The sequence below is a fragment of the Anabrus simplex genome, chromosome 1 (genome assembly GCF_040414725.1).
Source record: "Anabrus simplex isolate iqAnaSimp1 chromosome 1, ASM4041472v1, whole genome shotgun sequence".
NCBI lineage: Eukaryota > Metazoa > Arthropoda > Insecta > Orthoptera > Tettigoniidae > Anabrus > Anabrus simplex.
This window is the reverse complement of record NC_090265.1, coordinates 1,180,622,661-1,180,648,582: the sequence shown is the minus strand read 5'-3', so window position 1 is coordinate 1,180,648,582 and position 25,922 is coordinate 1,180,622,661. Positions and strand designations below refer to the sequence as shown.

The window sequence follows — 25,922 nt, the reverse complement described above, 5'->3', positions numbered from 1 at the left end:
TGCTAAAGGGCAGCAGTTCCCAGGTGAAGGCGCAGGGCTCTATATCACTCATTAGGTTAGTCCCGGAATTTGGAGCAGCTGTATGGAATCCATAGCAAACAGGACTCTTAAGGAACTTGAGATGCTACAGCGAAAGGCTGCAAGATTCGTGCTTAACGATTTCAATCCTCGAAGTAGTCCGACAAGTATGATAGAAAAACTGGGGTGGGAGACACTGGGGACTAGAAGAAAACGAAAACGGTTATGTGCCATGTCAGTTCCTTCTCTTTGTATCGGAGGGGATTTATTCGCGACAACAGGTATATATAAAGCGGAAGCATTAAATAATAACTGCGGAAAGGTTTTTAATTCGGCGGCACAGTTATTCAGGGACAATTTTCCTAAAAATAATAATTATTATTTCCAAATTTACGCTTCATTATTGCGTGAAGGTCTTTCCAAACTCAGGAAATATAAATCTTGTGGGCCAGATTCTATTTCCGGAGAGGCACTTAAACTCAGGGGTGAATCGATCCTACCATATTTAATAAAAATCTTTAATATATCACTGAACAATACCAAGGTTCCAGAAGATTGGAAATCAGCCATTGTAGTTTCTATTCGCAAAGGGAGTGATATGAGCGACTTGAATAACCACAGACCGGTAAGTTTGACATCAATCGTTGTAAACAAATGGAGCAATTAATAGTAGATAATTTGAGGTTAAAATGGGACCCTTCTGGAATGATATTTAAGGGGCAGCATGGTTTTAGGAAAGGCTTCTAAGAAAGCCAGCTCTGTTCCGTATGTCAAGATATATCGGATAAGCTCGACAATGGGTCAAGGATTGATGCAGTAGTAATTGATTTTGCTAATCATCTTGTGCCACATGACATCCTCCTTAACAAGTTAGCGCGTACGGACTTTGACATTCGAATTGTGAAATGGATACGGGAACTCCTCAATAGAAGAATTCAGAGGGTGCGCGTGGGAGAAATGCTATCTTCTCCAATAAATGTTACGTCTGCTGTGGCTCAGGGTAGCGTTATTGGGCCAGTTCTTTTCATACTTTTCATTAATGATATGCCTGATTCGATGAAATCGGAATTTCGCCTCTTTGCTGATGATTGCGTCATATACCGGGAGATAAAGACAGAGGAGGACGAACTATTGCTTCAGCAGGATTTAGATACGATTGAAAATTGGGCGCGTGATAATCGAATGAAAATCCACAGAGGAAAAAGCAAGAAGTTGTGTTTCAGTAAAAAAGAAAGAGAGACTGACATGAAAGAGGGATTACGAACTTGGAGGGAAAAGTGTTGTTGAGGTTTGTAGTTGTAAGTACTTAGTTGTTACCATTAGAAAAGACTTCAACTGGCCACGACAAGTGGAACATGTAGTTAACAAATCTTGGAGATCGTAACATTTTATTATGCGGAATCTAAACAAAGCTAATTTTGGTGCCAAAAGTGAGCTTATAAATGTTTGGTAAGATCGATTCTCGAATATGGATCTGCGTGCTTGGATCCGTGCGGGGTAGGTTCAAAGAAGAGCGATTCGTAACCGGGAATAGGAGGAATACCATTACTTGGGAGAGTCTTGTACCTAGAAAAACTAGAGCTCGCCTATGTGGTCTTTATAAGAGCTATACGTGAAGGGCTACCTGTAGTAGTATTAGGATAGATTGGACCCTCCCTCGTACTTATCGAGAAATGATCACAAGCATAAAATATCGGCCAGAAATCAGCATATGGATGTGGGCAAGTTTTCCCTCGTAAACAGGACCATAAGAGATTGGAATAGCTTACTTGGAGCAGTCTTTGGTAGATTCCCTTCCAGTCATTTAAGAAGATCATAAGTGCTAATGTAAAGTGAACAATAAAAGTTGTAAAGTACGGACAATGAATTTGTGATTTTCTGCTTGATTTAGAATGTTAAACTAATAATATTTCTTGTAGTATCCTCTTTCCATGGAATTGCTTTTTGTACTCATGTTGTTGTAGTTGTTGTCGGGTCATTACCTATTTTTTAACTTTACTTTATTATCACTTGTTAAGCTAGTAGTAAGCTCAACCTATAGTGTTGTGAGCCGTAGTGTTAAGCACTGGAAATACTTAAGTTGTGTGTGAATTTGTATATGATGATGCTGGATTTAGAATGTTAAACTAGCAGTATTTCTTGGACTATTTTCTTTCCATGGATTTTCTTGTTGTACTCTTGTTGTTGTTGTTGTTGTTGTTGTTGTTGTTGTTGTTGTTGTGTAATTATGTTTTAACTTTATTATCACTTGTAATGTTAAGCTAGTAGTAAGCTCAACCTATAGTGTTGTAAGCCATAGTGTTAAGCACTGGAAAAATTTAAGTTGTGTGTTGATTTGTTTATGATGATGCTGGATTTAGTATGTTAAACTAGTAGTATTTCTTGTAATATTTCCTTTCCGTGGAATTGCTTGTTGTACTCTTGTTGCTGTTGTTGTTGTTGTTGTTGGGTGATTATGTTTTAACTTCACTTTATTATCACACTACTGTAAGTGATCATTGCCGCAAGGATATTTTTCCAATTGCGATGTATTTGATAATAATAACATACTGTATATATTTTACTGGTGCATTCATGTTTATTAATTTATTTACCCATTAAAGCCATTTGAAATGAAATCGGGTAGCAAAAAGTATTTACTTTGAAGATTAATTTACTTCCCGTGTAAGATTCTGGAAAACTGAACTACAGCAGCTAATTAAGTGTGATTCTCCATTTCCACTGACCATTTAAAAAAATGTAATTGAAAGAGTAGCACAATGTTTACGTTTATTGTTATAGGTTAATTCCTGAGTCCGTAAGATGGTTGCTGGCAAAGCAGCAGAACAGCAAGGCTACTCTTATCATTCGCAAGGCGGCGGACATGAACGGTGTGCAGTTGTCTGAGAGGCTGCTCACCAGTTTTTCTGAGAAAGAGAAGGACCCTCGAGGACTGATAAAAGCTGAAGACAAGGAAAAAGGACCTCTGAGTGCTATGAAGGAGGTGTGCAAATCTCGAAAGCTCGTAGTGCGAGCGCTTATGCTCTTCTTCATTTGGTAAGTCTGTGCTCACTCCTCAAATGTTAGAGCCGTTATTTGTATGCACAATCAAATGGTAAAATACGTGCAAATAAGCATGAGTTTTGGGGTACCATAATATGCAAAAGCAAGTGAACAGAAGCCAAACTAAAATATATTTGTGGGAAATTGTACATTATTTGTAGCTGTTAGGGTATTATAAGGAAAGTTGTCCTGAGATTTTCTTGTGTGTAGCTCCTACGTCTGTCAGTGAAGAATGATTTATACAACTAAAATGTCCCTTCTACGTCGCATAACACAAGTGTTCCTCTTCTAATTCAGTTAGTTCACAAGACTGTTTGCTAATTTGACAGATTGTTTTGTAGCCAGAATTTTTACTTAATACGTAAATATGCAATTTTTCTAATGCAGTGAGTTTTGAACGTAATGACTATATTAGTTTTTAATTTTCAGGGCATCGTGTGCTTTCGTCTACTATGGACTGTCCGTGAACTCTACCAGCATGGGCGGTGACAAGTATTTGAATTTCGCTCTGGTGTGTCTGGTAGAGATCCCCGGGTATACCATGTCCTGGATAACCATGAACAAGTTTGGTAGACGACGGTCCTTAGCAGCCTCTCTATTTTTATGTAGCATCACCTGCCTTGGGGCCGCGTTCGCACCACAAGGTGAGTCACTTCTCAAGTACTTCTGAACCAAAATGCTTTCAAGGCCCAGAGTACTGGATATCAGAGTCTTTTGTGTTTATCCTGCTGGGAAACTTACATTTCGTGAAGACCTAGTTCTGCTTTCTCAGAACAGAAGTGAACCTCGACTGTTCTAATAATACTGAAATATTTAAAGGTTGTTCAAATGAAACATAAACTGATGTCTAGAAGGTGCACTACAGTATAGTGTTGGACAACATAGGCCTACACTATATCAGAATGACAGCATAATGATGGTAGTTTGAAAGAGTATTCACTAACCTCCACCATTCAGGCACCTATCCCAGTGCTAAAAACAAGTTTATCTATACACTCTGCAATGAAGAACGCTGGTTCTGGTTGTTGGTTGAACCACTTTTCAACAGATTCAGAAATCTCTTCATTGGCAGTGAAACGCTTACCTTCAGGGTTTTCTTCAGCAGACCAAAAAAGGATAGAGTTCTTGGCTGTAAAACGGGTGATCTAAGACCCCAGTAAAAAGAGCGCCGACTGTCAACCGTTGCTTTGGCAGCATGTTGACATGTGTTGCAATGGAACGCAAACATATATCGTGACAGTTCTCCCGACCGAAGCACTTTCTTTGCACAATATTTTTTTTCAATTGGCTTTGCGTCGCACCGACACAGATAGGTTTTATGGCGACGATGGGATAGAAAAGGCCTAGGAATGGGAAGGAAGCGACCGTGGCCTTAATTAAGGTACAGCCCTAGCATTTGCCTGGCGTGAAAATGGGAAACCAAGGAAAACCATCTTCAGGGCTGCCGACAGAGGGGTTCGAACCCACTATCTCCCGGATGCAAGCTCACAGTTGCGCGCCCCTAACCGCACGGCCAACTCGCCCGGTTGCACGAGAATTGAATTATGCCACGCCGTATTCGTTTGTATGTGACCATTAAATATGAATATTGCTTCGACGTTTTCGTCTACTTACCAGACACACGTCTTAGAGTGACCACGCTCTGAGCTGTTACTACAAATCAAATCTTACAGTACTGCCATCTCTTGACTGTCTCGTCAGTTATTTGTAGTATTATTCCTCTGTCTATACAAATTAATTTCAAGGTCTTCGCAAAACGTTTTCAGGCAACTGCATATGGCCTAAACTCAAAAGACTCTAATGTCGAGCCCGAGCATTCTCAGTTGTCGTCGTTGTTGTTGTTGTTGTTGTTGTTGTTGCTGTTGTTGGAGTAATTATTTAATTTTTGACCAGAAGAAACGTATCCTATATTCCTGCTTTAAAATACCGACCGGATTTGCCAGATTTTTCAGAGAAAAATGAGGAATTTTTGCCATCCTTTACACAGAAAGTCTGGAAGTTTCTTCAGTTAAATGTATTCACTTACAGAAATTAGGGAACAAAAAATCTGTACAACATAATTCAATATATCAATTATACTGAACAAAGTATCGAACACACATAGAAAGGAAACTCAAAACCAGTGTTGCCAACTTATATTTTCAAGATCCGCTAAATACTACTAAAAATCCGCTGAAATTCCGCCAAGAAATCCGATCTCAAATAATGAGCAATAAAAATGAGCATTATTATTAATAATAATAATAATAATAATAATAATCCCGTGTGGGGATTTACCGGTTACCTCCATCGGGCGCGTCCCATTGGAATTGGGGAAGCTCGCTGGCTCTGCCGACAGCAGAGTCAGAGGGTAGTAGGGAAATAAAATACCACCGTGAAAAAAAAACTGGTCCCTTGCCAGGGTTACGGCGCAGACTGGTAAATGACCAGAAGCCAGAAAACATCTTGAGGCAACCTCTAGGGCTAACAACCCTAGTTGTAAAAGGATGGGTACCCGTCCAAAGCAAAGTCAAGTCAAAAAGCATGATGGCACAACATTTCAAGAAACATACCCCAGGGGGTAAATCTTCGGATAAATCCCTCGTCGTGAACGCCACGGCGCACGAGTCTCGTTCGGATTCTGGAGGAGACTCGACATCATGCAAGAGACGAGTCGGTGTACCCCGAAGAGTCAAAAACTCAGGCCAAAATCTAAAACCTCTCTAGCAACTTTCAACATAAATTCACTTACACAAACTGGCAAGCTGAAAACCCTCACCAAAGCTCTTCACGAAAATCAGATATCCATAGTGGCCCTACAGGAAACAAGGTACCCAGATGAAGAGATTTTTGAATCTGAAGGCTACCGATTTTTCAAGAGCAAAGCGCAAAGAGGAATCCTTAATGGAGTTGTGATGCTTGGAACCGCGTTTGCTGTTAGAACCAAGATCCTTTAATCGGTTGCAAATTTCGAACCTGTGAATGACAGATTGTCTATACTCACAATTAAATGCGCAAACAAAACCTACGCCCTAGTTAACGCACATGCTGCTACAAACGATAAGAACAAGTCTGATCGAGACGAAGTTGATAATTTCTTGGACCTACTGGATCAAAATATGAACAAAATCCCCAAACACCATGTCAAGCTTCTTTTGGGTGACTTCAATGCCCAACTAGGTCGTGAGCAGAAGTACAAGAACGTTATAGGAAATTACCCTGCTCACAAAAGAACCAATCCCAACGGAAAAAGACTGGTGACCATTTGCGAAAATCACAACCTGCAGGTCATGTCGACCCACTTTCGCCATCTACCCAGAAAGCAAATGACTTGGCGTTCTCCCGTCCAAGCTCTCGGAGAGTTCCAAATTGATCATGTTGCGATCTCCAGGAGAAACAGCCCTGAGATTATGAATGTCAAGGTAAAGAAAGGCATCAATGTGGCCTCAGATCATTATATGTCTCTTATCAAATTCAAACCAATTCCCGCAAACACAAGGAAGACAACCAAACAGATCACACGCTTCGACAATGATAAACTTCGGCAAAGGGTCGAGGAGTTCCAGGAGAATGCTAGACCAAATGACTGTGACTTTAACAACGCCAAAAGTCTCCTTGTTGAGGCCGCCAAAGACGTTGCAGAAATCAAGAGAAGCAAAAAGCGTGGAATAGTACCTGTCCTCCAAGAAAGACTCAATGTTTGGAAACAGTACAACTCTACGAAATCAGAAAATGATTGGGAAACCTACAAAATCCAACGTGCCCAAGCAGCTAGGGTGTTCAGAACTGAGAAACGTAAATACGAAAAATCTCTCATTGAAAAGATAGAACAAAACTTTAGGAAGAATGAAAGCAGAGAGTACTACAGAACCTTCAAACGCGAACTCACTGGCTATAAACCACCATCTCTATGCTTTGAGCGAACGGACGGCACACTGGCGACGTCAAACGAAGAAAAGTGCAGCATTCTGGCAGATTACTTCAAGAATTTACTTAATTGCTCTAAACCGCAAAGCGCCATTGAGACCAAAGAACCCTTACTCAGGTACCCAGATTTCAGACCACCCGACAGAGATGAAATCAAGCGCCACATTGTCGGTCTCAAAAATAACAAAGCGCCGGGGGAAGACTCAATAGTAGCAGAACTATGGGAATATGCCCCAGAAGAATCACTTGATATCTTGCAAAAGCAAATAGAAGAAATTTGGAACAAGGAGACCCTACCCGAAGATTGGAAAATAGCTTTGATCCATCCATTACACAAAAAAGGCAGCATGAAGAACATCAACAACTACAGAGGAATATCTTTGCTACCCGTGACTTACAAAATTCTATCACTTGCCATCCTGGAGCGTTTGGAAGCACAAGTCGAACATCAAATAGGTGAATACCAAGGAGGGTTCAGAAAAGGTCGCTCAACAGCTGAACAGATCCAAAATCTCAAAACGATCATCAGATATTGTACACTAAGGTCCAATCAGTATGTGTCTGTCTTTGTGGACTTTAAGAAAGCGTACGACTCCATTGACCGGGAAGTCCTGCTAAACATATTAAATGAATTTTGAGTTGATTATGAAACTGCTGGCATTAATTAGAGCCACCCTGACCGATACAAAATCCAAGGTGAAGTTCCACGAATATCTCTCGCATTCCTTTGACATCAAAACAGGAGTCCGACAAGGTGATGGGCTATCCCCGATACTCTTCAACTGTGTTCTTGAAAAGATCATCAGAACCTGGCGGGTGAGATTACAGGAAACCAATTACCGTCCATTGAGAATAGGAACCAAATCCAAGGGGATCGCAACAGACTGCTTAGCATTTGCCGATGATATTGCTGTTCTCTCAACCGACATAGAAACCGCTAGAGCTCAAGTTGAAATTTTAAAGGAAATTGCCGAACAAACTGGTTTGCAGATATCGTTTGAGAAAACAGAAGTAATGACTAACATCAAAGAGGCTCCACCAAAACTCCATACAAAATACGGGGACATCACCCGAGTAGACAAATTCAAATACCTGGGTGAGATCATCATGAAAAATGGACTGGACAAAGAAGCACTTCAGGAGCGAGTACGCAAACTGGAAATAGCCTACCAAACATCCCGCACAATCTACAACAAAAAAGCCTTTCCCAAAACACCAAGATACGTCACTATGAAACAGTTCTGAAGCCAGTAGTTCTATATGCAGCCGAAACCCTGTCTCTAAATGCCAACAAAGGACTCCTTGAAGAACTGGAGAAAAGAGAACGCAAAATTGTGAGAGGAATCTTGGGATCAAAGTACAGAAATTGAATCCATCAAAAGAGATCCAACAAGGAAGTCTACAGCAAAATAGAGAAAATTACCGACACAATCAGAAAAAGACGGGCACGATTTTACGGTCATCTGAAAAGAATGGACAGAAGAAAGTTAACTAAAGAAATCTTTCACTTTTTTGATTCAAACCCCAAAACCACAATTCCCTGGTTTAGAAATACCAAAGAAGACCTGCAAATGCTACATATCTCAGCTGAGGACGCCTTTAACAGAGATCTCTTCCGCAAGAAAGTATTGACGAACGGGCTAAACCGAGACGAGCAACCGAAGAGAAGACACGGTGCCCCTTGGACAGAAGAGCGTAAGCAGGCCCACTCACAAAGAATGAGGGAAATTTGGGCTCTAAAGAAGGCCAAGTTCAGTGTCAAATGCAACAAGACTTAACGTGGTCCTTGATGGCCTCAACGAATTATATAATAATAATAATAATAATAATAATAATAATAATAATAATAATAAAAGTAAATGTCTGTACTAACCTGATCTGTGAGTTTCACTGGGATTAAACCCCTGCCTGCGAGCCGGCGAGCTAAACCTTGTAGGCGTTTTAGTGCCGGGTGCAAACTAGGTGAATCCCCTACCTCAAGGGCCACACACAAAACAGGCCAGTTCATTAAACGGTGTTCCTTCATAGCATAAATATAACTGCTACTCTCTCACAGTTTCATTAACTGTCGTCATTCGTCAACTAAGAGATAAGTACATTACAAATTTATGATACCATGATCTCATAACATCAAATCCAAATAACACGTTTTCCTCATGTGATTACTACCTCCTGATAAAATATACGGAAAAGCTCGGAAACAGACTGGAGTACAAATTTCTAAAAAACGCAAAATTGATAAAACACTAAATTCCGCTATAATAAATCTAGAATTCCGCCAAAAAATCCGCTGTCCGCTAAATGATATTTTTCTCCGCCGACAGTCTTCTAATTCCGCCAAATTTAGCGGAAAATCCGCTAAGTTGGCAACACTGCTCAAAACGCAGAAATGTTACGTGACATGGCGTGATCAATTCTCTTTTAATTGTGTTTTACTGAAAACTAGCTATCAAAATGCATTTGCTGGCGAAAGCTAGTGCTTACAATGCACCATGTCTTCTGGTACGGGCTAGAACAATTTTGTTACTTCCATTGACCTCGCTTTGACAATATGAAACAGACTGAGGTATGAGCGATGCGAGTTGTGCCATTCCTTATACAGCCGATCCCTGCTATGAAGGATGTGAAATTGTTGCTCATAGGGTCGATTGGTGCATGCATTTCAGTGGACTTGGCAAACTGATATGTAATAGCAATTTCTGACTCGGTGAGGAAAGCAATGGGAAACTTTCTCACTCCTCATTTCCCTAGTACACCTCTTCAGTGATGACTAGGCCATCTATGACAGTCTAATGGTGGATGATCCAACCAGCCTTCAGGCTGAAGACTGAACATATACATATACAGCTGTCAGACCCGTCGTAGATGGGCTAGTTTTTGTATAATTAGGTCAGAAGAGACAAATCAGACCTCAAGTAACAATAGGCAGTCAGGGTAATGTTGATAAGTATTAGGCACCTAGGACATGTAAACTATCCCTTTTGTTGTTCAGCTCAGTGTTACATATTACAATTTACAACCCTTTCTCTTTTGATTCCCTTTCCCCCGTCATTCTTCGATTGATTGTTCTTTTATGTTCGTCTTCTCATTTCGATAGTCTTCTTCATGATCTTCCTGACCAGTAATGGATGGTGACCACTTTGTTTCCCATCTTATTAAAAACACTCACAACAGACACTACCGTCGCCAGCTAGTTCGTTATTATCACGACTGAACAACATGTTTCACGTCAGCGATGATCGCCGTTGTTGGACTTCGCAAGAAACTAAATTCGTGAATATATCCATTATTATAGCACCAATGATAAAATGCATCAGACAAAAAATATTGAAAACTAGTTTTTATATAATTGTTGTATACACTTTTTCGATATAACTAATATTTTCGGATATACACTGACTGACAGAGCAAATGGAACACCAAGGAGGAGTGGTTCGAAAGGGATGAAAGTTGGGGAAAAAACAGAGTCGGCACGGAAGAATAATTGATGTTTATTTCAAACCGATATGCAGGTTACACAATGCGCACGGCATCGACTCAGTAGGATGTAGGACCACCGCGAGCGGCGATGCACGCAGAAACACGTCGAGGTACAGAGTCAATAAGAGTGCGGATGGTTTCCTGAGGGATGGTTCTCCATTCTCTGTCAACCATTTGCCACAGTTGGTCGTCCGTACGAGGCTGGGGCAGAGTTTGCAAACGGCGTCCAATGAGATCCCACACGTGTTCGATTGGTGAGAGATCCGGAGAGTACGCTGGCCACGGAAGCATCTGTACACCTCGTAGAGCCTGTTGGGAGATGCGAGCAGTGTGTGGGCGGGCATTATCCTGCTGAAACAGAGAATTGGGCAGCCCCTGAAGGTACGGGAGTGCCACCGGCCGCAGCACATGCTGCACGTAGCGGTGGCATTTAACGTGCCTTGAATACGCACTAGAGGTGACGTGGAATCATACGCAATAGCGCCCCAAACCATGATGCCGCGTTGTCTAGCGGTAGGGCGCTCCACAGTTACTGCCGGATTTGACCTTTCTCCACGCCGACGCCACACTCGTCTGCGGTGACTATTACTGACAGAACAGAAGCGTGACTCATCGGAGAACACGACGTTCCGCCATTCCCTAATCCAAGTCGCTCTAGCCCGGCACCATGCCAGGCGTGCACGTCTATGCTGTGGAGTCAATGGTAGTCTTCTGAGCGGACGCCGGGAGTGCAGGCCTCCTTCAACCAATCGACGGGAAATTGTTCTGGTCGATATTGGAACAGCCAGGGTGTCTTGCACATGCTGAAGAATGGCGGTTGACGTGGCGTGCGGGGCTGCCACCGCTTGGCGGCGGATGCGCCGATCCTCGCGTGCTGACGTCACTCGGGCTGCGCCTGGACCCCTCGCACGTGCCACATGTCCCTGCGCCAACCATCTTCGCCACAGGCGCTGCACCGTGGACACATCCCTATGGGTATAGGCTGCGATTTGACGAAGCGACCAACCTGCCCTTCTCAGCCCGATCACCATACCCCTCGTAAAGTCGTCTGTCTGCTGGAAATGCCTCCGTTGACGGCGGCCTGGCATTCTTAGCTATACACGTGTCCTGTGGCACACGACAACACGTTCTACAATGACTGTCGGTTGAGAAATCACGGTACGAAGTGGGCCATTCGCCAACGCCGTGTCCCATTTATCGTTCGCTACGTGCGCAGCACAGCGGCGCATTTCACATCATGAGCATACCTCAGTGACGTCAGTCTACCCTGCAATTGGCATAAAGTTCTGACCACTCCTTCTTGGTGTTGCATTTGCTCTGTCAGTCAGTGTATTTGGAAGATTCTGAAAACTGTAATAATAATAAATATATCCTTTATTCGTAAGGTAAAAGTACGGTACACAAAAACATAAATTATCGAAAATTATGTTTTACACAACTTTCATAATGTACAGGCTTGAGATATAGCTAATATGATATTTCCTGTTGTTTTGCATTCTCGTGTCCTCATCCCGAGCTGGCGCAGCTCTTTTCAGGCACACCCTCAATAGAGGTGAGCTGCATGTACCATTACAACCACATACCAGCCCTCCTGCCATTCTTAAATTTCTAGCAGTACCTCGAATCGAACCCGGACCCCCGAGGACGGCAGCTAATAATGCTAACCATTACGCTACGGAGGCGGACAACTCCGGTGATCGGGCGGGACAGGGCAACAGTCTGACATCTTGTGACAACAAGAAGGCTCGTGTTTGTGCAGCAACATGTGGTCGCGCATTGTCCTGCTGAAATATGACGTGCAGAATATGTCGTGAAGAAAGGGTATGGCTACGGGTTGCAGGATGTCATTCACGTAGGTCAGACTGGCCACAGTGCCTTGGACACGCACCAGCTGTGATTTGTGATTGTACCCAATAGCACCCCACACCATAAGGCCTTGAGTTGGCGCTGTATGTCTTGTGCGAATGCAGTCAATGTGATGCCTCTACCCCTGTCTGCGGAAAACCAAAATGCGTCCATCATTTTCAAGCAAACAGAACCTGGATTCGTCCGAAAACACTATCTGCTGCCATTCCTGTCCTCAGTGACGTCGTTCCATACACCATTGCAGTCTAGCATGTTATGTACATTAGTTAAAGGTAAGCGGAGGAGTGGACGACGCGCCGGTAACCCAGACCGTAATAAACGGCGACGGACTGTCACTCCTGATAGTGTACAACGTGTTACACTGTTTCACTGTTGCGCCAGAGCCGAGGAGGGCGCAGATCTGCCCTGCAATGCCATTCGGATGAGGAGTCGATCTTCTCAGGGGGTGGCCTGAGTGGTGCGACCTGACCCATCTCGTTGTGTTCTACGGCGTTCTGTGAATCATTCTGTACACGCCCGTTGCACTACCGACACTTCGTCCCACACGAGCAGCAATTTCCCGGATGGATGCATCACGTTCTCTCACGCCAATAGCTCACTCATTTGACGCCACGGTTGTCGCATACGTCTGCGAGGCATTCTGCACATCTGCTCAAGTCACACTGATCCATTACCTTCGGTTTAGAGCGACAAACGAGAGCCGCACGCACATTTTACCAGTCGATGGAGGTGCGCCGAGATATCGATGTGGACCTCGAATTTCAGGGCCGAGTTGGTTCAAATGGTAATCATTTCTTCAGAACGTACTAATGCACATGCCTGTGAATATGAACTTCCTATCTCTAGTATGTCAAGTTGTTCTGGTTTTTATGAGGTAGGCGGAGAAGTGGACGACGAGCCGGTAATCCAGACCGCAATAAACAAAGACGGACTGTCACTCCTGGTGGTGTACAACGTGTTACACTGTTTCACTGTTGCGCCAGAGCCGAGGAGGATGCAGATCTGCCCTGCAATGCCCTTCGGATGAGGTGTCGATCTTCTCGGGGGGGATGGGGTGCGACTAGACCCATCTCGATTCACACCGATAGACGGAGCAGTGCAGAACTGTGTGCGACAACTTGGCGGAGACGATCCAAAAACTTCGTTCAAAGAAACGCATTTGGACCCGTTTCATCTACCTACTATGTAAAAAATTTCAGATCTCTGCTAGCCGTACATTTGGCTGGGCATCGCTCAAAGACAGACATTTCCTTTTATTATTATTGATATCAAAGCTCATAAAAGATAAAAGTACAAAAGCTGTGCCAAAAAGACCCGAGCTCCCCTACTCATGCTTGTTGAAATACGGACGCTTAAGAGTAGTAAAACTCTGCAACAGGGTCCTAAACTCGAGTTTGATAGTACCTATCACGGGAATATAATTCTCGGTTTACAGAGTTGTTCGTTTCAAGCGACCGATTAGCGCTGAGAAAACCGAACCGGATATGACCAATGGTAATCGACTGTGCTAGAATGAACGAGATGATAATTATCGTACGGAAATGTTCTGTGGTTATGTGGAATTGTTGACTGTTTTGATTATTAACACTGTTCAGAACAGGGTTTCATTCACACGAGTACATATATTAGCTTCGGTTTACACGGAACAGGTGATTTAAAAACAAGAATTACATCTTCAGAAACATTGTCGACGAAATGTCGAGTGTTCTCACAAACCAAATTTATTTATTATTATTATTATTATTATTATTATTATTATTATTATTATTATTATTATTATTATTAATGCCTTTGCTGACGAGATTTAGTGTTTACAGTACACTATGTCTTCTGGTATGGGCTATATCAAATTGGTTACTTTCATTGATCTGTCTCAGTCTCATCCTTGGCTTTGACAATATGAAAGTGACTGAGGTATGAATGATGTTAGTAATACCATTGCTTATGCAGCCAGTCCCTGTTATGAATGGTGTGAAGATATCGCTCATAGGGTCGGTTGGTGCATGCATTTCAGTGGGCCTGGCAGATTGATATGTAATAGAAGCGGCTGGCTCTGTGAGGAAAGCAATGGGAGACTACCTCACTCCTCATTTCCCTAGTACGCCTTTTCAGTGACGCCTAGGCTATTTATGACAGCTGTTGGCGGAGCTGCAGAGGATCAAACCAGCCTTCGGGCTGAATGCCCAACATACATACATTTTTTTTTTTTTGCTAGGGGCTTTACGTCGCACCGACACAGATGGGTCTTATGGCGACGATTTATTATTATTATTATTATTATTATTATTATTATTTGTTTCGTGTGGTATCTGCTACTATGTGCAGGTACTGTGATTTGACGCAATTTAGCCTGCCTGCGTGTCAAATTATAATGGCAGAGAATCTGGAATCTCTGTTGGGACGGGTAAACACCAAATGCGTTACCAGACAATTTTTATGTACGTCATACGACATGGAGTGCTAAATTGGATGTTTTTTTCTGCTCTTAGAACATCCGACTTCTGCTGCCAGACATGAACCCACAGTCATGGGATATGGAGGCACTGACTCATAGAGAAAGCAATTTTATTATTATTATTATTATTATTATTATTATTATTATTAACAACGTATTATTATGCTACCCTGTTAAAAAGCCATGTTCTACTTCGTTTTCAATCCTTCCCTTCCGTACTCTGGTCATTCCTATTCTAACATAATACATACTTCTTCTTCTTCTTCTTCTTCTTCTTCTTCCTCCTCCTCCTCCTCTTCATAATCTGTTTAACCTCCAGGGTCGGTTTTTCACTCGGGCTCAGCGAGGGATCCCACATCTACCGCCTCAAGGGCAGTGTCCTGGAGCTTCAGACTTTGAGTCGGGGATACAACTGGGAAGAATAACCAGTACCTCGCCCAGGCGGCCTCACATGCTATGCTGAACAGGGGCCTTGCGCGGGGGGGGGGAAGATTGGATGGGACAGGCAAGGAAGAGGGAAGGAAGCGGCCGTGGCCTTAAGTTAGGTACTGCACCCATAAGGCGATTAGCCTGAGAGATGCGTTAATTAAATTATTAAAAATCTTACATGTGAATACTGCAAATAACGAGGAAGAGCCAGCAGTTTCACAAAGTTCCAGGCTGAGACCTCACAAGATGGAAATATATCCCCCAGAAACTCTTTAAAATCACGTACAGGAAATAGGTTTGGCTGAAAGCTTTCTCCAATATATGTTTATGACGCCGCTAAGCGCGGAACTTTCTACAGTTTTCTCACGGGAAACCGGAGAAAGGAATGCGGCGCACCTAAATAGTGCGACAAAGACAGAACGAATACCTGTCACCCCTTGACAGAAAATGGTTTCACCCAAGCCAAGACAGGCGGCAAGATTTGAGCCAATCAGAAATTCCTAAATTCAACCGCCTTGTTCCAGCGGGAATATTTATCCAGTATTTCGTGATTTGGTGACACGAGTAGAAAAATATCGTGTCCTAATCTGGAAATAATATTTGGAAAATTATTTACGCGAATATGTGATTAATTATTCTGTAAATAATAATTTATCAGTATTGTGTGGAAGAATGGTTTCGCCCATGACGATGACTGTCATGGCAGGAAAGTGCCACGGTGCGTGAGTAAATAGGCCCTATGACGCATTTCAATTTATAAAGTAATCAGCGATCATTTCTGATAGTGGAGTGCAACAGGTGAATTACACCGAATTTAGGAATCATCAGAATGCAGTTACTGAACATAAAACTACGGGCAATTAAAAACTTAATCCAAGGTGTCGTATCACTACGCCACACTCCTCCAGTGGAACTACGTGGGAGGCGGAGCTTCCCGAATTTACAAAACTAGTGGCGACACTTTGCCAATATCTCAGTCTTAGTTGCAATTTCTGAGCCTACAGTCAAGTCTTCAAGTGCAGCACAGGGCTATGGTATGTGAACCTGCTACTCATATTTAGTCATCGCTGAGTGTGATTCATGAGGTAAATCAGATGACAAACATTTAGGAGAACTCTGATAATATTAGGAGATCCAGTCGTAGAAAATGTTGACTCGCTCAATACAGTCAAAATGTTGATGATATGTTTGTTAGAATGTTTTATAAAGAACACTTAACGTGGTAAGCCGCACGGCGAACACTGACTGAATTATGGGACCTTTCAGAACATTTAGTTTCACAGCAGTTTTCTAGCTCACATAACTTACACAATAGTAATTGAGCGAAGAAGGCATTACATTCTGTAGGACAATATAATTTTATATAATTTTGCTCTGTGACTGATCAGAAAAGCATTGCATTTAAATTTGCACATTGTATAAAAAATAATTTTTCATTTGTGACATTCAAACCAAGCACTACTCGTGCTATTTTAGAGGGAGAGACTTTTGTTTACCAGTGGAATGTAACGGGAGGAGTAGACCTACACTTTCTATTTCCAAGTGAGGTGAATAACTTTTAATCCCTTGTTCAAACAACGAAAGGGGCAAGCTGTGCAGACCTAGGGAGAAGGACATCAACGAGCCAGGTGACTTGTTCCTGACAATGAACGCAAACTCAATGGATGCTAATTCCGTGTATACTGTGTATTTATGCGTAGAATTATATTTACGTAAAAAATACATTTCGAGAGGGTGCGTGTGCTTCGGCAAAATCTTACGAGTGCTACGTAAATTAATATGGATCCGAATCGTGTGTGCGAAGTGTCATATATTCCCAGCAAGATGATCAAGATGGATTAAAAACCATGTAGAGGAGGCTGACAAGGATCCAGCCTACCTGCCGGCACATAAGGTAAAGAGCATGTTGTATTTATGTGATATGTAATTGAGGATGACATGAATGATTCGTGGTCAATTTAGATTAGTGATATCAGGTATTCTTATATATATAAAAATTCACGTGCCCAAGGGAGCTCATTTTCTTTGTAGGAGTGAGACCACGGCAATTACATCTAACGATTCGGGGTGTAAATGTCACGGTGTCAGTAAAATTCATAATAATCATTAAATAATAATCATATTCTTTTGAGTTCTCGTTAATCATGTTTGAGTCATTTTGGACGTGAGTTTTGTGTGGTTAACGTATAAAATATATATTTTTACTTTACTGTAGGTGTTTCTTGCACGAGATATTTTCAAGTCTCATCAAATAATATATTATAATAATGATAATAATAATATAATAATAACCAGTGTGATGATAATAATAATAATATTTTGATTTTGTGGATGTTGCCGAGTTATTTTAAATTTCAGCTGACGTGAATTTACAGCGTATCTGAGTTATTGTTATCTTACGTGATCAAAGTTTGATATCCAGTCTTGGATTTTGTTTCCTTTGTTTTGGTGGTTTAAGTTTTTAAATGCACGATATTTATTTTCTTCGTAGGTACGCAGTTTCGAGTTTTCGACAGTTGAGTGCGGCATTTAATCTTGTTTATATTCAAAGTTAGAATTAGGAATCGTTGCCAGCCGGCTCTGAAATTCATGGCAGCTTGTAAATATGAAATGAAAGATCGAAGTAACCGAGTATAAAGATGCAGTAATGTCCCTGATTATAATAATGGTGAAATGGAAAATAGAGTCTTGTGGACCATATCGTATAATAATGTCGTATTTATGAATATGAGAACGACACGATGAATTAGTGAAGTTATTGATCCTGCGTGATATATGAGCAGGGCTTTGTTGACAAATGAATAATACGTTGAGAGTAATGAGATAAATATGAGAATTGAATGATAATCAATTTGAATGATAGAGTTAAATATACGACAGTACATGTGATAATTATAGGCAGAAGGTTTAAGTACGCGAATATTTTTCAGGGATGACATAACACTCGGAGATATTCTAATAAGAGGCCGAGTGGAGGCATGAAACGGAGCGAGCTTGCATTGTATAATTTTGAAAGCTAATTTGCGATTATGATGACGCATATTTCTCATTCTTTAAATTCGAGAATATCGGTTTCAGGTATTTACGTCTTATGATTTGGGATTGCCGCCAAATTCAATTCAGTGGTAACTGAGGTTTATTTTTGATAGCGATGTTTTGCATTATTACATTTTCCGAGTTTTTGATTAATTTTCGATAGACAGTGATCGCGTTATTTTTGAGAATTTTGTTACTTTTCTTTTCTTTCCCTTTTGATATTTTTATCTGCTGTATTTTAGAGTGTAGAGGCCGAAGGTACATGAATCTGATTTGTATTTGTTTAATTTAAATGTAGGAGTAGTTAGGTTAATTTGCATTTGATTTCTTCTTTTGTTTGGAGCATTTGTTTCTCCAGTACTGTGTATATTTGTATAAATACTAATTTTAAGTATTAAGTTAATGGGACCACGTGTTATTCATAGTCAGAATCAACTGAAACAAGTTCTTTACGCAGACATGAAGGCAACGTAACAAACAAATGAAATTGGACACCACTACTACTAATTAATTATGCAAATGCAACGACCTCTGGTAAAAGGTTATGTGATAAATGCCGCAAACTGTCTAACTAGGATGGAATCTGCCCCCATTAACGGTATAACAACACAGTTTGGTTATTCTCAGTACAAATGCAGACAGCGGCAGTGTAAAGTAAATTAATATTATGAAGAGGCGAGTACATTTGATAAGTGTAATAACTGATGCATTTGGCCTAATTTATTTTGTTTTGAGTGTCCAGAACTATCACAGGAGGTAAATATATGATATAGAATTGATGTGTTCATGATAAAATTTGTGTTCTTGATAATTTTTCTTGGTTTAGCCACCAGTTTTTTTTTTTGTTGTTGTGGCAAAGTGATATGAAGATTAACGAGATATTATTCTGCAGAACGGGAAGTGTTCATGGATTTTTCTTGTCTTTTCCACTTATTTTGTTCACAAAACATTGATATTACAGTGAGAAATTTGCAAGTTAATTAGGAGTTGTAATCATAAATTTAAGATACTCATTTTTTCGTTTTGAGAGTATTGGATTAATTAATCAATTAATTAATAAATTATTAAAATCCCATTCAGTTGAATTTACAGTTGGAATGTAAGTCATTGGGATATTTTCTGTGTATGGCAAGTCTTGGCGGACTATTGGTTCGTTTTATTTGAGTGTCATTGGACATTGGAGTCATTAGTTCGATGGTGATGATTGTTATTTTTCAATTTGTGACCTTCAGTCAAGTTTATATAAGGCAGATTTGATTTCAGGAAGACTTGAGTCTTGTTACTTCCAGCTATTTTCATTATTTTATTCCATTTAATTTTCGATTCATTTTAATTTCTGTTTGTTTCTTTTTTTCCAATTTTGTTAATAATTTTTTCGTTCATTTAAATTCAATTCAGTCTTATGGGTACCGTTATTTGTAGTTAGTTGACCCGCCGACATTTTTACTTCCTCACCCCTCATTCTGTGTGGCCCGACCAACTCGGGGAAAGCTGAGGGACGGTACCAAGACCAGGAGATGGAGTCTACGTGAGCGGTACGTATATTTAAATGTCTTTATTTACAGGAGCAGCCGGAGCAACAGTCGAGCAAGAGGTGTACCGCCACACATGCCTTAAAAAGGGCATTTGCCTGGAGGAGAAGTGGGAAACCACGGAAAACCACTTCTAGGATGGCTGAGGTGGGAATCGAGCCCACCTCTACTCAGTTGACCTCCCGAGGCTGAGTGGACCCGGTTCCAGCCCTTGTATCACTTTTCAAATTTCGTGGCAGAGCCGGGAATCGAACCCGGACCTCTGGGGGTGGCGGCTAATCACATTAACCACAACATCACAGAGGCGGACTCATAATGCATACAATGAGTGCAAATGATTTTCAAACATCCAGTCACCGCTTTATGAATAGCAAGAAACTGGTGCGGTCCTTTTGGTCCGTCGTAACCTCCACAAAGTACTCTAATTTCAAGTACATTACAGTACATGGTTAACTCAGTGTTATCCTAATGTACGTATGTATCCTATGTTTGTACTGTACGTTCCTGTGTTTGTTTCAGGAATGGTGTGGGCTGAAATATTACTGTTCTTGATTGGTAAGTTGGGCATTACTTCTTCATTCGGCATCGTGTTTGTGTTCACTGCGGAGCTGTATCCCACCATGATTCGAAGTGCCGGAGTTGGAGCTTCCTCAACCATGGCTCGAATAGGAGCTATGGTGGCCCCCTTCGCCCCTCTTCTGGTAAGTACTTTAGAACATACTAGAAAGTAAGTACCATCCTACAGGTGCATAATAAAAGTAAAGCCTCCTGTTTTATTTGCATTTCTAACCTGCATTGAATGATTACTGATATCGAATTCGAGTTGTTATACCTCCGCAGAATACTCATAATCAAATCATGTAACTCCCATCTAGCGCATAGGGCATCGACAAATTTTTCCCATTGATTCTGGTCTGTATTGATCTCCAGCCATGTTTTTGTATCCCTTCTCAGACCCTTCTTCTGTCCCTGCGTCTCGTATCTTGGGGATTCCATTCTAGTGCTTGTTCGGTGATGCGCGGTGTGCTTGGTACACATGCACTTTCTGCGTGGAACCTCAGTTGGGTTTGTGTACAGCAATAAAAGCCCGTGCCGAGCTTGATAGCTGCAGTCGCTTAATTGCGCTGAGTATCCAGTATCCGGGAGATAGTGGGTTCGAATCCCACTGTCGGCAGCTCTGAAGACGGTTTTCCGTGATTTTCCATTTTCACACCAGGCAAACGCTGGGGGGCTGTACCTAATTAAGGGCACGGCCGCCTCCTTCCTACTCCTAGCTCCTTCCTGTCCCATCGTCGCCATAAGACCTGTCTATGTCGGTGCGACGTAAAGCAGCTTGCAATAAAAGCGGAATTCTACCCGACTGATACTATCGGTGAACAAATTTAATATCCCCGTTTGGGTGGGGACGGCAGAATATATAGAAGTTTGCTTCGTGCTGCTTCACACAGATCTGAGTTGGAAACGATTTTTTAAATCCTATTCTTCTACAATTTGTTTTACGTCGCGCCGACACAGATAAGTCTTATGGCGATGATGGAATCGGAAATTCCTAGGAGAGGGAAGGAAGTGGCCGTGGCCTAAATTAAGGTACAGCCCCGGCATTTGCCTGGTGTGAAAATGGGAAACCACGGTAAACGATCTTCAGGGCTGCCAACGGTGGGGTTCGAACCCACTATCTCCCGGATGCAGGCTCACAGCTGCGCGCCCCTAACCGCATGGCCAACTCGTCTGGTGGAAACAATCTGCGGTCACCATATATTCAGGATGTTCCTCAGACATATGATGACGAAAAGTCTGGAGGTTTGCAATTTGGTTAATCTCCACGTTTCACAATGTCTTAAAGACTGATGTGTGACCTCCGGAGAGGCCCGGCGCAGATCTATTTAGTTGACGCCGTCTAGGCAACCTGCGCGTCTGTGAGGATGGGCCCTACCTAGGATGATTGCATAAGACAAAACACACACCTAGCCTCCGAGCCATCGGAAGTAACCAATGAAAGTTAAAATCCCAACCCTACCGGTATTCGAACCCGGGACCCCTGGTTCAAAGGCCAGCATGCTAAAAATTTAGCCATGGAGCCGGACACGTTTCACGATCATACAGTAGAACAGACGTGACGTTGGTGTTAAATATGCGCAACTTTGTATTGATATGGATAGAGTCCTGCACGGATATACAAAATAATATCCGCATCCGAACTTCCTCCATCCGCACCCGCATTCGCGAATGGTTATCCGCGGATAATTTAAATATTTAACTATAGTATATTACATCCAGCCCGCCTCTGTGGTGTAGTGGTTAGTGTGATTAGCTGCCACCCCGCGAGGTCCGGGTTCGATTCCCGGCTCTGCCACGAAATTTGAAAAGTGGTACGAGGGATGGAACGGAGTTCACTCAGCCTCGGGAGATCAAATGAGTAGAGGTGGTTAGATTCCCATCTCAGCCATCCTCGAAGTGGTTTTCCGTGGTTTCTCACTTATCCTCCAAGCAAATGCCGGGATGGTACCTAATATATGACACGGCCGCTTCCTTCCATCTTCCTTGTCTCTCCCTTCCAATCTTTCCATCCCCCGCAAGGCCCCTGTTCAGCATAGCAGGTGAGGCATCCTAGGAGAGGTACTGGTCCTCCTCCCCAATTGTATCCCCGACGCAAAGTCTCCCGCTCCAGAACACTGCCCTTGAGGCGGCAGAGGTAGGGTTCCTCGCTGAGTTCGAGGGGAAAAACCAACCCTGGAGAGTGAACAGATTAAGAAAGAAAGTATATTACACACAAGGTATTGAAACGGATAGATCTGTTAACATGATACAATAGGCCTGACACCTGGCACCAAAACCCCTACAGTCGCAGGTTTATGAGAGATTTTCTCTTGCAACAACTACTGGCGTATTGACCTTTGTTCCTTCCTTCCATTAATTGCGATCATGAGCCAGTTAGGCTTAGGTCAGATTTACGGCTTTATGGTTTCAAGACGCCTAACCACAAGCAAAAATAAGAGTATTCCTAAGTGAAAATCAATAAACGTGATTATTTAGGAATGATCAGCAAAATCATCTGCACTACCATACAGTTTGTATCCGCCAAGACACTAACTTCGCGAAGATAGTTTTCCGTAGTTTCCAATTTTCACACCAGGCAAATGCTGGGGCTGTACCTTAATTAAGGCCACGGCCGCTTCCTTCCCACTCCTAGCCCTTTCCTGTCCATCGTCGCCGTAAGACCTATCTATGTTGATGCGACGTAAAGCAACTTGAAATATATATATATAGTATCTCTTTGTCTTCTTGGTTGACCTTGAGCCCGGAATCGGCTGTTCTAACATTCAAGTCATTCAAATTATAGTTTCCATATGTTTGAAGCTGTTAGTCAGCAAAATACGAATTCTCCAACTGTTCTATCGGCCCCTTCTGTATACCTCTCTGTTCAATGCCTTTTTCATAACAAGATCTAACACCATTAGTAACAGGACTGGAGACAACAAACATCGTTGTTTAACACCAGAGTTGACTGGGATGGGTTCGGACAACAACATGTTTAACTTAAATTAATTACCATGCATAGACTAATGTTCATGGAGACAGGATTAGCTCAGTCGCTTAGCTGCTGGCTTGCCATTTAGAGGCTGAGGTTCGATTTTTCGAATCCAGGCCGATCCTGGATTGAGATTTTCATCTCAAAATATCACGTCACGTCTAGGAGAGTATCCGGCCTTAAACCCCCTACCAAACCCCAAATGAGCCTGGATGGCTCCAATGATCGCAGGAATAGATGGACTAAGCAGAAGACAGTTGTCTGACTCCTTGGCTGGTCAGCTTAGTGGCATTTGGTTCAGTGGGCGCCGGGTTCGAATCCCAGCCGGGTTGGGCATTTGAGCTTTGTCTGGTTAATTCCTCTATTTCGGGGGTTGTGTGTTTATGTTCGTATTAATATGCATCTTCATTTACATATAATACATCTCACTACAAACCACCAGGGAAACACACAGTAGTAAATGGAACCCTCTACATAGGGTTGGCGTAAGGCATCCGACAGTAAAATAGGCTAACTCCAAACAAAGTGCCGACCCCAGGTACTTGGGCAAAAGGCCAGGATCCACTGAGATTCGAAACTCAACCACCTGGCTAGAACTCAACCTGAATTATTTGTGATAAATTACTTGCAGACCTAATCGTTGTTATGTTTAATATAGGGTGTACAAATGTGAAATTACTTGGGTGTTTCAATGTTTACGTTGTTCCTTTACTACGGAGATTCCAATGACGACAGAGTTTTTCAATATTTCTTAAACTCTGAATAACAGTAATGATTACCGTTCGTAACCAACGAGGAAAATATTTAATGGCAATACCGCTATTATTTCTACGTTCTACTAACTACTTTTACGGTTTTTGGAGACGCCGAGGTGCCAGAACGTTGTCCTGTAGGAGTTCTTTTACATGCCGATAAATCTACCGACACTAGATTGGCGTATTTGAGCACCTTCAAATACCATTGGACTGAACCAGAATCGAACCTGCCAACATGGAGTCAGAAGGCCTACGCTCTAGCCTCTGAACTAGTCGACCAGGCTGGGTAATATTTCTCTTCTCTTCTCCTAAGTTGGATAAAGTGCCATTTGAATTCTTTCTTAAACCAATATTACATCTTAAACAATAGTTATTATTTGGTTATCACTATCTTCCGAATGCAGAATGCTGTCAGCTACGTGACCCAAACCGTGCAACTACTCGCTCGGTATATTAGATTATATCTCACTTTGCAGACAGTAAACAATGACCCTCCCAGTCCGTGTCTTGCACCACTTCCGTTGGTCACAGTGATGGATTCGACGTGATGCAGGAGGAAGCTGTAACCTTGTCTCGGCATTCTTGAGTAACAGCAAAATAACACAAATTACGCCGTGCGTGTATTGTGGCTTATTTCTGTTACCTATCTACGGTTGTTTTAAAAGTTGCATCGGGCCAAACTCACCAGTACATACATTGAAAATAAAATCAAAATTGAGACACAGAGGAATTTTGATCCCACTCTCGGCCATTACTGAATCGTGTTTCTATGTTTTGCCATCTCATCACAAGCCACAACCTCTTCCCTAAATTCTTATCTAAGCAGTCATGCTGGACGTCCTTCCCAGGTCCTCGTTTTCCTAAGATCAGGCTGTTACAACGTATTTATCTCAATCACGTCAAAACTGATTGGATGGAGGAATAAATTACATCAGAGAAAAGATCGTAAGCTTATGACAGTTGTAACTGGTGTACTTCGATAAACTGACATTTTTCCAATGTTAACAACGTAGGCTACGATTTGACAAACCAGACTAGGAAAGCTGGGATATGCTGTACTATTGAACCTGTGTATCAGAATTAATTTTTTAGGTCATATCGTCGATTTGGAAAATTCAGCAAATACAGACGCACAACTTTTCCGTATAATTAAACAATGTCACATATTTCAACAGTAGGAAAACTGACACTTCATCCCATGCTTAACAACCCATATTTAGCTCACATTTTGAAGTTCTAATGCGTAATTTTCGTTTAGTTGAATCAGTGCTTACATTGTTTATTTCGTTAGTATAAGAGAGTTAGAGCAAGTTCGATTCATTCAATGCCTAATAGAAGCTGGGCGATGTTGTTACGCCTCCTCTACAGAACAGCTCTCTCAGCTCTCAGTAAGATGAACTATGTGCTTTACGTCGCACCGACACAGATAGGTCTTATGGCGACGTTCGGAGAGGAAAGGCCTAGGAATGGGAAGGAAGCGGCCGTGGCCTTAATTAAGGTACAGCCCCAGCATTTGCCTGGCGTAAAAATGGGGAAACTACGGAAAACCATTTTCAGGGCTGCCGACAGTGGGGTTCGAACCCACTATCTCCCGGATGCGAGCTCACAGCTGCGCGCCCCTGACCGCACGGCCAACTCTGCGTCATCAGAAGAAAATCTCGACTGTCCACGAGAATGACTTCTTAAACAATAACCGATGACGCAGAGCAGAGTTCTCTGCGAAATATAAAGAATTTCACCTTATTTTCTTGACACGGCATAAGTCCAAAAGTCTATAATTATTGGCCGTGAAAGCATCAATGGCAATATTTAAAGGTACTAAATAAAACGTTTCGTGAAGACTTTTCTCCTCGTTCTCAGAAGAGAAACCCGTC

At 42.0% G+C, this 25,922-nt stretch overlaps 1 protein-coding gene across 6 annotated transcripts in view; it reads left to right on the top strand.

Annotated features, from left to right (window-relative positions):
• The window catches only part of LOC136858170 (organic cation transporter protein), a 279,009-nt gene that overhangs the window by 249,372 nt on the left and 3,715 nt on the right, over window positions 1–25,922 (top strand). For all 6 annotated transcript variants that reach the window (XM_067137523.2, XM_067137520.2, XM_067137524.2 and 3 more), the window contains 3 exons: window positions 2,800–3,054; window positions 3,490–3,704; window positions 20,284–20,465. In XM_067137523.2, the coding sequence (XP_066993624.1) occupies window positions 2,800–3,054; window positions 3,490–3,704; window positions 20,284–20,465 (652 nt within the window). The remainder of the gene's footprint in view (window positions 1–2,799; window positions 3,055–3,489; window positions 3,705–20,283; window positions 20,466–25,922) is intronic.